Raw genomic sequence first — 16,299 nt, 5'->3', positions numbered from 1 at the left:
GGGTTGGTGCTAAAACAGCAGAGTGTTGTAGCACGTGGTGGTGGGATATCAGTGAGAGTTTTTTTTTTTACATGCTGAGAAATTCCTGCACTTTCACTGCGTGATGCCAATAATGGCGCTGTAAACTAGTGCAAATTCACCTGGTGGTGCTCCAGGGAGGGGGCAGGGCCTGGGGAACACTAAGCTTTATCTCCAGGTCCATGAAGATGCTTACTGGTGCCCTTCCTGGCCGCAGCACCGGTGGCCCTACTTCCCTTTGGACTCAAAGTGTGTGAGTCACACTGCAATTTAAGGATTACCCTTTGTCCCTTACATTTGCAAAAACTAAGTGAGACAAACCAAAGAACAGGTTTCCTTGGTTTAAAAAATGTAAAGGAAAGCCCTGTTTTATTTGGATTTAAAGATTAAACACACACACACACACACACACACACACACACACACACACACACACACGCCTACAACATGTGTTATTCTTACATTCTCTCCGAAGATAGATTAAATTCGAGTCATTTCTGTAGTTGTGAGACCACACAGCAAGCATGTACGTTTATAGTTTACGGGAAGGTTAAAGGAAGATAATTCCAGTTTGGGAATAAGAGAGGTGGCACCACCTTTGCGATCTGCCACTCCCCGCGGGGCGAGGGCGGGGCCGGTCTTCGTTTCCCCTGGTTGCTAGCAGCCTCCCTCTGCCCGCCGCCGCGCTCCAGGCAGCCGCCAGGGGTGCTGCGAGTCCCACCTGCTGTTAGGAGTGGCCCCACCTCCTATTCTGCCTAGTGCTGGTGCCTCTGACTCCTTAAGTGAGCGGGTGGGGGCACCCGCCACCTAAAAGGGGTAGGACCTGAGGGCCTTAGCATCTCCCCAGGCTGGGTGGGGTTTGGCAGTACTCGATCCCTGGGGCTGCCCTCTTCTTACCCCGAGGGCACACCCTCCGATGCCAGCTTTGCTTTGGGTGTTGCAGCCCTGCGGGTCCTGTACCTTCCTGGATCTCCAAAGCCTGGCACGCCCACCATCGCTGCCAGTACCAGGGCCATAGCTTCCGAGTTAAAGCAGTCTCGCGGGCGCCAGTAGCACACCACAACCTGGCCAGGTGCCGGAGCTCCCGGTACAGTACAAAGAGGCCCGCGCTTCCCTGGCCCTCGCCGCTGCCACGCCCGCTCGTGTCCACTGCCCCCTGCCCTCAGTGGTGACCGGACGTGGAGACTCCTCCACTCGGCCAGCTGTGCCCCCACCCCCCACCCCCACAGCGTACATCAAATCCACTTAGCGCTCTCCGAAATCCCACGAGCCTAGGCCTCCGACTGCCGCCCTGTTGCCCTCGGCGTCCGGCACTGGCCAGTAAGCCCCCCCACCCCCAGTTGCTCCCCTCGGTCCCGGTCCCTCCTCCCGGCCCTCCTTCTTCTCGCCCCTCCCCAGCCGGGGTGGGAGCGGCAGCAGCTGGAAGGGAAGGGATGAGGTCATCCTCTCCCTCGGAGTCAGCTGGTGGAGGAGAGGCTGCGGGAGGAGGGAGCGCGCGCGAGGGGAGGAGAGGAATGTGCAGGTCCGAGGAGCGCCGCGGCGGCCGCTGCTGCTCCTGCTGCTGGCGGCCGCGGCGGCTCGTGCTGCAGCCGCGGGGCCGGGACGGCGCGGAGCGCGGGCGGCTGGCAGGGGCGCGCGCGGGCCGGCGCGAGCAGCTGGGCTCGGCGCAGGCAGCCAGGCGGCGCTCCTGCGGGCCCCGAACGTGCGGCTAGCCGGGCCCAGCGCCCAGCCCCGCGGGCGGCGGCGGGCAAGCGGGCGCAAGAGCAGGAGCCGGAGAGCGGCGGGGCTGGGAGGGAAGCCAGGGCGAGGCGAGGAGGTGGCGGGAGGAGGACACAGCCGGGACAGGTGTCAGATAAAAGAGGACTCTCCTCCTCTGCCGAGGCATCATGGCCGCTAAGTCAGACGGGAGGCTGAAAATGAAGAAGAGCAGCGACGTGGCGTTCACCCCGTTGCAGAACTCGGACAATTCGGGCTCGGTGCAAGGACTGGCTCCTGGCTTGCCGTCGGGGCCCGGAGCCGAGGACCCGGAGGCTGCTGGGGCCGGCTGCTGCCCGGACGGCGGCGGCTGCTCGCGCTGCTGCTGCTGCTGCTCGGGGAGCGGTGGCTCGGCGGGCTCGGGTGGCTCGGGAGGCGGCGGCCCAGGCGGTGGGGCAGGCTCGGCGGCTCTGTGCCTGCGCCTGGGAAGGGAGCAGCGGCGCTACTCGCTGTGGGACTGCCTCTGGATCCTGGCCGCCGTGGCTGTGTACTTCGCGGACGTGGGAACGGACATCTGGCTCGCCGTGGACTACTACCTGCGCGGCCAGCGCTGGTGGTTTGGGCTCACGCTCTTCTTCGTGGTGCTGGGCTCGCTCTCTGTGCAAGTGTTCAGCTTCCGCTGGTTTGTGCACGATTTCAGCACCGAGGACAGCGCCACGACCATGGCCTCCAGCTGCCAGCAGCCTGGACCGGATTGCAAGACTGTGGTCAGCGGTGGGTCTGCAGCCGGGGAAGGCGAGGCTCGCCCTTCTACGCCGCAGAGGCAAGCATCCAACGCCAGCAAGAGCAACATCGCCGCCACCAACAGCGGCAGCAACAGTAACGAGGCCACCCGGACCAGCGGCAAACCCAGGTCTGCATCCTGCTCCTTCTGCATCTGGCTCCTGCAGTCACTCATCCACATTTTGCAGCTCGGGCAAATCTGGAGGTAATGTATCAGGATGGGGATCGAGGGGGACTACTACTGCTCCTATATGCTCACTGCTTTGATTTTGCATGAAATCGTCCAAGATGACTGTGGTAGTAAGCCTAGTCACTCTTTTTTTTTTTTTTTTTAAGTGCTCCCTCTCTTCCTCTCTCTTTCCCTCCTTCCCTCCCTCCCCTCCAGCTCAGGTTAGGTAAGAAAAGGGCATGGACATGTTTGTGGTCTCTCATGCATCACACCTTCCCACAGGCTCACTAGCTTTTCTGTATATGCTACAACTTCTCCCCAGATTGTAGACACACTATTTCATTAGTAGAGGATTCCTGTCACACTTTCTAAAAATCATTTTTCCTTGTCTCGCATTTGTGGTGTGTTGCACTTGGTATGCTTTTCTTTGTTCTGAGGGTATGACTACTAATTCTAGTTAAATAGGAATTGTTACTGCTCAAAGGTACCCACACTTGAATGATAACTGCTAAAGAAGTCCTGTGCTCAAAGTAATGTTAATAAATATTTGATCTGTCACATATATAGAATGAATCAATTGTTATATACATAATTTTATATAGTGTGTTTGTGTGTGTGTGTGTGTGTGTGTGTGTGTGTGTGTGTGTGTGTGTACAAGTGATCAGGCTTTGGGATACCCTAACTGATATAGAATACTTCTGATTATCTTGTCGTATCCCCATGTCTACTTTTGTGTGTAAATGAGAACCTTTGGAAAGGGGTAGTAAGCACATTGGGTAAACTTTAATTGCGCTTGGCATTTTCATTGGTTGATTTGCTGCTTACCACTCCATCTACCGAGTCTCTTTTCATAGTTATTACTTCCACTTATAAACTACAAGACTAAACTAGTCCGGGGGGGGGGGATCTCTCAGACATCACTCACGGACATAGGAATGTAGTGGAACAACATGCTCAGAAATCTGTTCTTTTGACTTTTATGTGCTTAAATTTTTTGGAAAGCAGTATCTAACACATAAGAAATATGTGTGTCAAAGAATATATAGGCTAATGCTCTAGAGATTCCTTGGTTTTAAAATGACTTAGTAAATACGTAGTGTAGTGAATGTAAACTTCCTACCAAGTGCTTTCACGTGTAGTTCTGTTTATGATGAAAGACATTGTAAGTTATTGACACGATGAAGTATCCCATGAAGAAACAGTTCAGAGAATTTGTAGAACAGATTCACAAACTTCTTTTTCTTTCTAGTGAACAGCAGGGTTCTCATCTGAGCAGAGTGTCATAAATGCTATTGTACTTCTTAGGATCAGTGTTTGTAAAACGGGGTGGAGGTAGTGATCTCTTGCCTTGGAAAATATTTAGAGAAGATGCTTTCTGGAAAAGTGATCCATGGTGTGTTGTCAGACAAATTGATGTGGAAACATATCTCAAACTCAAGGAGACTTTCTAAAAACACCAGTTAACTGTGGCAGCTCTAGTTCCCACAGAATACTTTTGGAAGACCTAGAGTTGGGTATTCTTTTTCAATTATGAGGAAGAACTAGAAGGCTTATTTAATTACTGGAATTATTTGGTGACTTGAACTACATGATTAGCAATTTTAATCTAACAATGTGGTACAGAGAGCTTATCATACTATTTGGTAACTTGTGAAAACTTTACAAAACATTTTGAAATCTCTTCCTTTTAGTTATCTGCATATCAATAATGCAAACAGTTGTTAGTTACATTCACTGAAAAACTGTGCATGTCTCTACAGTACATTTTTCAGATTTTTCAAACTCGGTGAACTAAAGAGTAATTTTAATTATAGTGTTTATTAGATTCAGGACATTGTATTCAGAAAGTGAGGAGTAGGAAAACTGTGGAAGACAATATCACAGTGAGAAAATAGTCACTGGGTCAGTGGGTGTAACAGAAGAGCATGATAGGGCAAGGCACAAAGGGGAAGGTGGAGAGCAGGACGGCCGCCAGACAAGCGCATTAACTGCCTCAGCCCTCAGAGAAACACACGGCTCCGTTTTTATTAAGTATCGCTACAAAATATTCCTGAGAGACTTTGAGGTTTATTTAGATAATAAGCTCATCAGGGTGGAACTGTTCTTTTTGGAAATACCAGGTCTCTTTCATCATGGTCAAATGAGGTATCCACTGTGGAAATCTGAATTGTTACTTGACCCATTATTTGTTTTGATCAAAATATTTGGGGAATCCCATGGTAATCTGGTAGAACCCTAATCTAAAAATAACAGTCTTTATTTTTTGAAAACATGCTTTTAAGTTCTTTGATGTAATGTAGAGATCTATAAACAATGAGAATGATTGTGAAATTTAACACAGATACATTCTGATATGTTGTTCTCTGTGTTAAACATTAGAATAGAACTTTAGTGGGATGTACCTTTCATAATAAGTGGTAAAAAGTACTCAGCTAAGATTATTGTATTAGAAACAGTGTAATATGTTAGACCACCATAGATCCTTAAATTAGAAGTATCTCTTGGTTTATTCCAGCTCTACTTTTCAAATGAATTCTACTTAAATACTGCAGTAAAACCAGGGTACCAAGTGGTTTAAAGCTCAGAGATCATTATTCATGTTTTAACCTGCTACAATATTGAATAAGATAGATTTTTTTTTATCGATGTTGCTGACTTTTCATTTCATTGCCAGGAAATTATAGTTATTTTAGGGAAGAATCAGAGTCTAAAATCTTTCTGTAGATAAAAATCTTTAAAAATAGCATCCATGTGTTTGTTTGTTCTGAAATAAGCCATTTGAAACACTGTGAACAAAATTTGCATGTATTATACATGCATTATGAATACAACTGCTAAAAGCATTGATACATGTTCATTTTAATTAAAGTTTACTAATTGGAAATTAATGGGAGCTTTTAAAGTCATAGGAGGGGGTGTTGAGAAGGAGCCATGCAAAATAATGAAGTAAAGCTTTTGCTAGCACATGGAAAGAGCAACCATAGATTTAGAAAACTGTGCCTGCAAATGAAGGAGAGCATGATTATTTATTACTCTCTTTATATAATTCCAGAATGACTAAGAATGCAGCTCAGCCAGTGGGAAGCATGAATGGTACATTTACTAACTATGCCTATAATAATGTTGTCTGCAAAGAAAAGTTATTCTATGCCATCTATAAGCCTAGGTAAAAATAGTGATGGTAATGTTATCGGGAAACTTAAAGTTCACACCTTTTTAGTTTTTCGAGACAGGGTTTCTTTGTGTAGTTTTGGTTCCTGTCCTGGATCTCACTCTATAGACCAGACTGGCCTCAAACTCACAGAGATCTGCCTGCCTCCTCCTCCCGAGTGCTGGGATTAAAGGCATGTACCACCACCGCCCAGCAAAATTCACACCTTTTAATCTCCTAAATTTGCAGTAAACTGAAAAGGAATGGTTATATCCCTCTGTATAAGAAAACTGGCTTCGAATGACTAAGTGTTTTCCAGGGTCACCCTGACACTGAATATTGTATCTAGCATTCAGAACCAGATCTGTCTTACTCTAAAGATTATGTCCATTCTTAATCATTGGCTAACTTCCTGTGCACACTTGTATGGTAATGGCAATAATATGTGAAAAAAATGATTTTCTGCACTAAGATTGGCAAGGTAGAAAGGATGATGCAGTTCAGATCAGTGGGGGAGTCTTTCCAGTGGACACATGTCAGATAAGGGCAGACTAGGGACTCATGCTCACATGTCCAAGTACAGCACTTCTCTTGCTGCCTTATTTGATTGTTTCATTAAGTTCTGGCTACATAGCATGTTCCTATGGTGGTCTTTATGATTAGGTGGTACAATGAAGGTGGATATGCAAATAGAACTTGTAAATGATATTGGTCTTAGAGATAGGGAAGATGTAGGAAGCAGAACGGAGATCACACTGTAAACTTCTAAAATATGTGTTTTACTGATTCAGCAATAGTCCTGAATCCTGGAATGGTTTAGGCAATATTGGTGCCTTTTGCTGCTTCCCATTGAATGACTATTTTTTTTTGTATATTTGTGTCCCTTCTTTGTGCATATTTATTATTTAATTCACTCAACCTATATTGAGTACCTATCATGTGCAATGCATTGTTCTAGATACTAGATTTCCTAAAAGGAATAAAATATACATCTTGGTATCAGCTTTCTCATGAGGAACACAGAATATGTACAGATAACATCAAAATAAGGCTAAGTCCTGTGAAAGAAATTCAAATAACCTTAATGGTTCATGTGGGGCAGGAAATGTCTGTATGAAAGTTTAAATGATGAGAAAACACTATGAGTCACTTTATAGCCTTGAGTACAACAAAGCACAAATGCTAGGAGGCAAAAAGTGAACAAGATACACTGTGTGTACCCAAAAACATGGTTGGGGGAGAGTAGCTTGAGAAGAGACTGAATAATTCTTTGTACTAGATAATGAAAAGAAATGAGATTTTATTTTAAAGTCAAGGAGGAGCCTTTGAATGATTATAAAGGACAGTGGATTGCAAAAGTGTTACAGTATTGTTTTATTCAAAGCAAATTTTCACAGTTGGAAGTCTCAGAAGAGATGTCACTATTTCCTCTGATTCAACAGTGTCTCTTCCATTCATAAAATAAATGGACCTCACAAGCCTTGATTTGGGTATTATTGAAACATGTAAATAAACTCAACATAATAGTTGTTTCGCAGAGAAACAGACTGTTTAACTCTACCTATACAAAATACAAAAGGAAATTTTGGACCAAAAATGTATTTGGGTCATTTCTGGTTTTTTTTTTTTTTTTTTTTTTTGGTTTTTCGAGACAGGGTTTCCCTGTGTAGCTTTGTGCCTTTTCTGGAACTCGCTCTGTAGACCAGGCTGGCCTCGAACTCATAGAGATCTGCCTGCCTCTGCCTCCCAAGTGCTGGGATTAAAGGCATGTGCCACCACCGCCCAGCCCATTTCTGTTGTTTTTAAAGAGCTTTCCCCTAGGATATTATGGGCTTTACCTTATATAATTCACATTTTCTGCACTGTTAGGAGCAAGTTTGCTAGTACTTCAAAATCTCTAAAAAAAAACTTGTTCTATTTTTCATTTGATCCTCAACATTAAACAGAGACTTGTAAATGTTATTCCCTATAGGTCACATAGTTTTGAGCAACTCCTAGGATAGAATTTAATATTTCCAGTTGAGGGAGGGAAGCAAGCCAAAAATGGTCAACAAAGTTAAGGTGGTATTTTAGGAAGAAGAGAAGTAGGAAAATCTGAAAGTGCTCTGATGAGAGTTGAAGGATTGTGATGGAAGAGACCTTGGAGTTTCATGGAGACATTTTGGAAAAATGAGTAGGACCAGACAAGGATGTTACTTTCCCTGTAGAGTGCTTTTGAATCTATATTAATAAAACAAAAACAGACTGAAAAACAAAAGAATGGGAGCCATGAAAAGAAATTTTCAAAGGAATTATGTAATCTAGCATACCCACAAATCAGCAATGACTTTCTTATTGGGGTGCCTCAGCAATGAGAAAAAAAAAGCTAGTTAGAGACAGGATTGAGACACTTTGACTGTCAGTGGAGGGGTGTGGGAGAAGATTATCTTCCAGATTTTGTGACCATTTTCATCATTATATTAAGCTCCAAATGTAGCAGATTAACTTATGCTTTTCATGGGTAAAAGAAGAAAGCCTTGTCCTGAAATACAGCAATTGTGCTGCTTTAAAAATCTATCAATGTGTGGATCCATTCTCTTTCCTGGAGCATTAAAAATCCCTACAATGGCTCTGAGTAATCTCTGAGTTAGCTGATATCTATAAATTCACATGCAATCAGAGAGCTCCCTGTGCATATACTTGGGTTTCTGTTTGAGTTGGAATAATTTACACATAAGCCATATGATAGATGTATCTATGTGGTATTCTTTCAATAATTAAGGAAAGTACAAAATTATTTCCATTTCCTTGAATGGTGAACTACATTTGCTTCATGAGAGTGAAAATATTATATTTATTATTCTTCTATAGCATCTCAGCATGTCTTAACATGGTGATTGAATATAGCACTTACATGAGTGTATGTACCCTCAGTTTTGAACATTATCCATTAATTGTTTGGGCAGTAGTAATTTTGAAAGTTTTTGGTCAGTCACTTATAAAAAAACTTCTTATTGGGCTTTAAGAGGTGGCTTAGTAGTTAAGAGCACTGAATGCTCTTGCAGAAGATCTGTGTTCAATTCCGAGCATCCACATGACAGCTCACGACTGTCTGTAACTATAGTCTCAGGGGATCTGCCGTCCTCTATTGACACCAGGCATACATGTTGTACCCAGACATACATGCAGGACAAATACTCATCACATGAAATAAAATAAATAAATCTTTAAATTTTTTATTCACTAGATTTCCAATACAATTGCTATTAAATGTTTTGTATTTTACAATCTAAATAAGGAACCAGATAGTCTATAAGTCTGAATAACACAAATGGCCTGTGCAATGATGACTCATCTTTACATACTTACTAGCTAATCAGATTAACCATTTCTTTGACTTGTTTTACAAAGTCATGTGGAGTACTAACTGGACCTTGGGATCAAGGACAGGATTTGTTGTTCTGCAGTGTAAAGTGTGAGGTAGCATACAGAGCCATGCATGAGAAAGTGTTTATCAAGTCTGAGTTTACAGTTTTGATTAGTTCTTAGATCATTTTCAACAATTCTCAGCTGCCCTTGATATATTTGCTCAGGATACTTCATGAATCTGACCACCCTAGCACAGGTGTCTTTATTCCCATAAAGCATGTCTTACTCCCTGCTTTATGTGTATGTAGCTGATCTTGCTGCTTGTTTGTTTTTCTGGTTTCTAGTGGTATAGTGCATTGGGAAAGGTGCAGCATTTTCTAGAAAGGATAGAACAAATCAGCCTAATTCATTTTCAGATTGCTAGTGTTAGGGAAAGGGGGCTAAGTTTCATTTTCATAGTCACTCTCAAAGGGGAAAAATGCATCTAGTATCCCAGATTACTGCTCTATTCTTACTGACGCACAGTGAGCATGGGGAAGCTTTGGGATCTGTGTTTTTATTTGTCTTATGTGTATTTAACTGATAATACGATTCTATGTGGAATTAGCTGGGCACTTGGGAGCTTCAATCTCTTTTACAAAATGTTTTGCTTGGCTACCATGAATCATAATTTTATATGCACAATATGCATAGGGAAAATGCTGATGGTAAAGGACTCTAAAGAAAGGCTAAAGAAAGAAATCGGTGATCTAAACTGACACTATTAGATATTTTTTATAACTTCCAAGTAGGGGGATAAATTTATAGTTAGATTGCCACTGATGGGAATACTTAGAATTGCATTTATCCTTTTTAACTAAACTTTGCTTTAGATGAGATGGTTTAGCCATGCAGTAGCTGAATATCCACCTATGTATCTTGAGGCATGTGTAACTCTTTGCATGAGACATAGCACAACTTCCATGATGCCTCAAAGCTTAGATCTTTTGGTTCATCCTTCTTATTTTTAGTTTCTGGTTTAAAGGATATCTTTGATCAAAAAATATTATCTAAGATTCTTTCCAAGTCTAAAATTCTGATTCTGTTCTTGCTGTGCATCCTTTTGTATCTGATACCCAGAGTGTATATACCAGGAAGTCCATATTAGTTCTTTCAGGACCTTTGAGATAGACCCCTTTTCTTTCTGTAAGTCACAAGAGATTTACAGTGGTCTTTTAAGAGCTTGCTTATCATAATGGTGTCAGAACTTCTATGAACTGACATGAGTTACACATGAAGAGGGAATCATAAACTGCAACACACCTGACTTTATGTCCTTTTCAAATTTTAGTTCCATCAAATAAAACCATTCCCATGAAAACACATACTTAAGTATTTGAAATTGGTGCTCAAAGTGCTGTATTCACCAATTCCAAAATGTATACCATACAGACTTGAGAATTAAAAATTGCCATCTACACATAGTGTGGACAGCTGGAGCTCCGTCATTAACAAATCAGAACAGAGCTTCACAGGCTTTGAAAGGATTATCTGCAATGCTAGTAAGAAGACCATTGCCAAAGCTTGATTTGCTTCACAATTAAACAGTGTGCCATGGGTTATACTGCCACTGACAATGTGATCTCTATGAGGATACCATACCCGGGCCTATGCCAGGATATGCTGCCCTCTGTTGAAAAAGATCAGTGTATTAACCTTTCTTGGGTGGGAAGTACCTGGATTAATGAATGTAAGAACAAGTTCCAATTCCATGCCAACATTAAAGATTTGAAAAGTTGCAAAACTTTTAAGCACCTATTTTAGGATTTTCTGAGCTAAGTATTATGTCAAAGTACGTTCTACGTTCTAGTCTTTGTGATTCATAAGTAGACAGTTTGAATTGGTTCCACTTCTTTGTTCAATTTACACAGATGCTGTATTTCTCTCCTAGGAGATTTCTTTGAACAATCACAATAGTGGGGTGTGTGAGGATGAGTCAAGCAAAATCACCCGCATGTAAAAAAGTGGACTAGAAAGGGAGTATGCCTTGAAAAGCCTTTAGATGGCTTTGCGTTGACTTCCCATAAAGTATACTCTGTTTAAGAGGGATGAAGTCACCTATCTGAGCTACAAATATGAGAGATTCATTTACATTGAAACACAACTTGACTTCTCTTTCTCCTTTGCAGCTTTGACAACAGTTATGAATAGAGACCGGAGTCTGAGGCTCAATTCTTCTTAGATTTTCTATCTACTCAGTGGCAGAGAGCCAATAACCAAATCCAAGGGGGCAGCTAGAGCCTAATGGTCCCAAGGCAAACTCCCATAATGCCAATCGTTAGTTCCTGGCACAAGCATTGTATCATTGTGGCAGTGATAAGAAAGAGATGGTCTTCAGGGACGCAGGGAAAGAATTTGGAAAGGCTTCTTTTGTTTTAATAGACTTTCAGCTTATTAATTAATTTCCTGTTTTGCAAAAGTAAAATTAATAACCATCATTTAAAAAATGTAGGTCAATTCAAAAAGCCTTCTCTCAAACCATTTATCACTATTGGAGCTGCTACTGTAGCACAAATGAGAAGTGTGTCTCCTGGGACTTTATGTTTCTAGGGGATATACTACTATTAAAAGTGGAAGTCGCAAGTAACCTGCTGGAGTTTTTCACTGATAAAATGATAGTCTGGTTCAAAATGTATTAGACTTGAGAGTAGCCTGGCACCAGCTAATGAGAGTGAACACATTAGATCTGTTCCGATTTTGAAAAACAATCAACAGCAACTATTAGCTTAAGTAACATTATTTACCTACCTTAAGGTTAAAATCACCTGAGAAGGGAGGCAGGAGCCTGGTATATATTTTTTTTTTATCAGATAAGCATGTTCAAATACTTTAGAAAGTATCACTGAGTTGTATTTTCTGGTTTGCTAATAGGCACATTGGAGCTATTTGTAGGTCCACTTCTATTAGCTGGAGAAAAAATTAGCACTGAGAAAAATAAACAAAAACAGAATTTTATTCCATAACTAGGTGAGTTTGAAAATCTTAGAAACAAGAGTGGGGAAATGATAGTGAAGACATCAATAAACTATACTACCACAAGCATAGAGCAGGGCTTCATCAGTCTGGCCAACTTCCTCTTAGATAAGTGTGCTCTATTGTCAAAAGAGGCAAAGTTTGAGTTGTAGAAGTGATCAGGCTGATGAGATGGAGTTGATATTGAGAGTACCAGTGGGGTCTGCTGTCTGAGGTTCTTTGACTTGAGATTTTGTGTTATCAGAAAAAAGAAAAAGAAAAAAAAAAAAAAACACCATTCAGAGGGTCCTGCAAACATGCATCATTAGTGGAGAAAATATAGAACAAGGGCCAGGCATAAACTTGTGGTGAGAGTTGAGTGTGCCTTAACCAAAATATTTGAGAGCAAAAGTGGTTTAGAGTTCCCTTTTTTAAAATGGAGTTCTGAATATTTGCATATACACAATGAGATACTTTAGGGAAAGAGTCCAAGTCTAAACACAGACTTCATGTATATTTCCAACATGCCTTATACACATGCCTGATTGCAATTTCATGCAGTATTTTGGAATTATTTTATTCATGAAGCCAAAATGGTATACTGTGAAGCATCAGAAAAAAATTGCATAACTCTCTTAGCCACTTGTCCTGAAGTTTTTGTCAACTTGATACAAACTGTAAAACCCAAGGAAGAGGAAGCCCAAGTTAAGGAATTGTTCCATCAGAATGCCTGTGAGCGTGTCTGTGGGGCTTTGTCTTGATTGTTGATTCATGTGGGAAGTCTCAGTCCAGCATGGGCAATGCCACCACTGGTGGTCCTGGTTGTATAAGACAGGAAGCTGAAAAAGAGCCTAGGAGCAGGCCAGTAAGCAGCACTCCTCCATGGCCTCTGCTTCAGTCCTTGCCTCCAGGATTCTGCCTTCAGTTCTTACTTTGGCCTCCTGATGATAGCCTGTAACCTGTAAGCTACATAAACCCTTTCCTCTCAAGCAGCTGTTGATGAGGTTGTTTTAGCACCATGACAGAGGGGCAAACTAGGCACCATCCACATGCAGAGGTTGAGGTTTCCACATGTATCAGGTCAGGACTCGAAGAGTTTCAGCATTTGGAGCATTCCACACTTGGACTTTGCAGGTTAAGGATGCTCTATTAGGCCCAAACATGGTGTTAGTGGGTCCTGCCCCCTACCCACCCCGACACATACCTTTTTCTAAACTACTAGATTCCCTTATTTGACTGCTTTTTCATTCCAAAGGCTGACTACCAAGGTCCAGTGATCAAAATTCCTTATTTGGCTACACTGATCATCATGTCCAATCGGCACTAACAAACTCATCCTAGCAAGGACTTCCCCTTTTTTCGCCTTAAAAACCACTTCTGGCTGGGTGGTGGTGGTGGCGGCGGCGCACGCATTTAATCCCAGCACTTGGGAGGCAGAGCCTGGCGGATCTCTGTGAGTTCGAGGCTAGCCTGGTCTCCAAAGCGAGTTCCAGGAAAGGCGGAAAAAAAAAAAAAAAAAAACACTTCTGCCTGACTCAGATCCAGCCACCCGGCTCTATCTTTTTAAAAAAAGGATCTCTTTGTATTGAAAATTGGTGGTCTGTACGTAATCCAGTTTGGAAAGGAGCAGCCCATGGTGCATGCGTCCCTTCACCCTTTAGTAAAGGTAATAATTCAAAGTTAAGGGCAACAAAACACAAACATGACTCTTGTGCTTCAAAATGTATAACTAAAGGGAAATTGGTCTACGTTTGTTCTCAATATATAATTTCTTCATGGTTAGACATTGAGAACAAGTCCAAGACTGGAGGTTCATTTCTAATCTCACTGCAGTGAGGAGTGTTGGAACCCCACCAACTTAACAATGTTGGTAACACACAAGGCCATTAAGAGCCCCTTGACTGAATTACTGCTTGGTCACCATCATCATTTTCCATGACTAGAACTAAAATAATTGATCAATAATAAGCCTTTATTTATGAATCCACATACATCTGCTTAAAGTTATAATAAGAAAAATATATGAAAAGAATATACTCTCAAAATTTATGAGCTAAGGAATGAGCAGACTCCTCCTCCAATCTGTCTTAACTACTTCAAGAGCTGTGGCCTTGCTACTGGGGGTGTTCTAGGCTGAATCATGGGCAGCATTGGGAGCTTCTCAGAAAAACAGAATCTCAGCTCCACTCCAGACTTAATGAATGGCAGTCTGCATTAGAAAGGGGCCCTGGGTGATTAGTAAGCATAAGGAGTTGAAAAAGTATGAGGTAGCACCTGTTATTTCAAAGCAAAAACCTTTCATAGTAAGTGGTCAGGAAAGGCTAATTGGAACTGGACATTAATAGAAAATAGAAGATCGAGATATCATAACTGTCTTTGGCTCCAAAGTTAGCTGACCTAGCATAGCAGTGAGAATTGTTGCTTAGAAAATAAGAGTACTTCTTGAGTACGTGTGTGTGTGTGTGTGTGTGTGTGTGTGTGTGTGTGTGTGTGTGTGATGGTGGGAGGCAAGCATGCCACAAGATGCACATGGAGGTCAGAGGACAACTTGGTGGAATTGGTTCTGTCCTTCTAACTATACATGGCTTCCAGGGATAGAACTTGAGTCAACAGGCTTGTGTGTCCACTGAGCCTTTTTTCCCTGCCTTGTGTCTGTACATTAGAATGAAATGAGATTGAGAACGGTGACTTGGTATATATATAACTGTATACGGATCAGTTTTCTCCACTTACATTAGCAGACTAGAGAAGCATGACCATACCAAAAGTAACAGAAATGTGACTTTTCTAGGTGCTTTCCCCCTGACTTCTTCGTGTAACCTGTGGTGTTGTGAGTCCCCACCCCTCAGATGTTAGGACACGACTATTCAGTCCTCACTGGGAGAGCCACTGTTTATCAAGAAGGTTGTGGTAATGTCCTAGGCTCCGGACCTCTATAGGTTTTTTGTCAGTTAGCTACCATTGACATAAGGCTACTCATCACTTAAAATGTATCTGCTTCCTACTGAGATGTGAGCTGAGTGTCAAACACACAGGGACTTTGAAGACTTGGTATGAAAAATGGATAATAGGTGTCTAGTAATCATTTCACACTGGTTACAAGTTAAATTCACGATGACTTAGGTGTATCATGTTAAATAAAATATATAACTAAAATAAATTTCACTTGTTTTATTTTAATGTGTGTGTGTGTGTGTGTGTGTGTGTGTGTGTGTGTGTGTGTGTGTGTGTACAGTGGTATCTTGTGTATGCTAAGCATACAGTAAGCTATATGTCCAGCCCTCTTTTTCCTATTTTTACATCATGGTTATTACATAAATTTACATTTGTGATTTACATTCTGTTTCTACTAGATGTTGTTAGGCTTGAGAATGTAGAGCTTCTTGGGGGAAGGAAGAGAGGGAAGTCTAAAATGAAGTGTTTCAAAGAACAAGTAAGACTTTACTGGAAGTGACCAGGGGAAGGACCATCTGGTACTTTTCTCCTTAGGCAGGTCAACAATGGAGTTCATAAAATAGACTACCTGCCGATGTGTTCTGACTCTTTGGGAGACAAAAATCCCCTCTGTGTGTAAGCTTATTGTGGCTCCTACCTTTCTTCTGCTTAATGCCCAGTGGCATGGTGGGCTTCTCTGGCATACAGTAACCATTACTTGGTGAAGACAGTAAGGATGATATTTTTGCAAGCACCACTGTAGCTTACCCTGTAAAATCATTCATACTAAATCATCCAGCTTGTCATTCCCACCTGAAGATCACCCAGATGAATTCCAGAGGATAGAGAGTTTCTGAGGTGCACAAAGCTACTGAATAGCAAGTAGCTATGCTCATTTGCTTTCACTATGACACCAGTGGGAACTAGTCAAGACTAACTATAAAGTTTTCTCTGATGAGAGTAGGAGACACACAGAGTCTTGGCTTTGTTATTATCTTCTATACTTTAAAATGAGAGAGTAGAGTCAGCTGAATTCTGATGTCCCTTATAGCTCTACACTGAACAGACAAATTCTCATTATATGCCTTACTGACTATGTATGTACTCAGGGAAGCCTCTTTGTTTTACTGACCTGAGTTGGATTATATTTTTTTTATAAACTGTGACTGATATTGATATGATAGATCAAACTTAAAGTACAGGAACTGTG

The 16,299-nt window shown here is 42.1% G+C and overlaps 1 protein-coding gene across 1 annotated transcript in view; it reads left to right on the top strand.

The window, feature by feature from the left end:
- Positions 1 to 1,689: 1,689 nt before the first annotated feature.
- Xkr4 (XK related 4) overlaps positions 1,690 to 16,299 on the top strand; it is a 419,460-nt gene continuing 404,850 nt past the window's right edge. The window contains exon 1 of the mRNA XM_028858803.2: positions 1,690 to 2,701. Coding sequence (XP_028714636.1) covers positions 1,905 to 2,701 — 797 coding nt within the window. The 5' untranslated portion in view covers positions 1,690 to 1,904. The remainder of the gene's footprint in view (positions 2,702 to 16,299) is intronic.

This window comes from Peromyscus leucopus, chromosome 2, assembly GCF_004664715.2.
Source record: "Peromyscus leucopus breed LL Stock chromosome 2, UCI_PerLeu_2.1, whole genome shotgun sequence".
In the NCBI taxonomy this organism is placed as follows: domain Eukaryota; kingdom Metazoa; phylum Chordata; class Mammalia; order Rodentia; family Cricetidae; genus Peromyscus; species Peromyscus leucopus.
The sequence above is the reverse complement of the archived record's forward strand: the minus strand, read 5'-3'. Positions and strand labels throughout refer to the sequence as shown.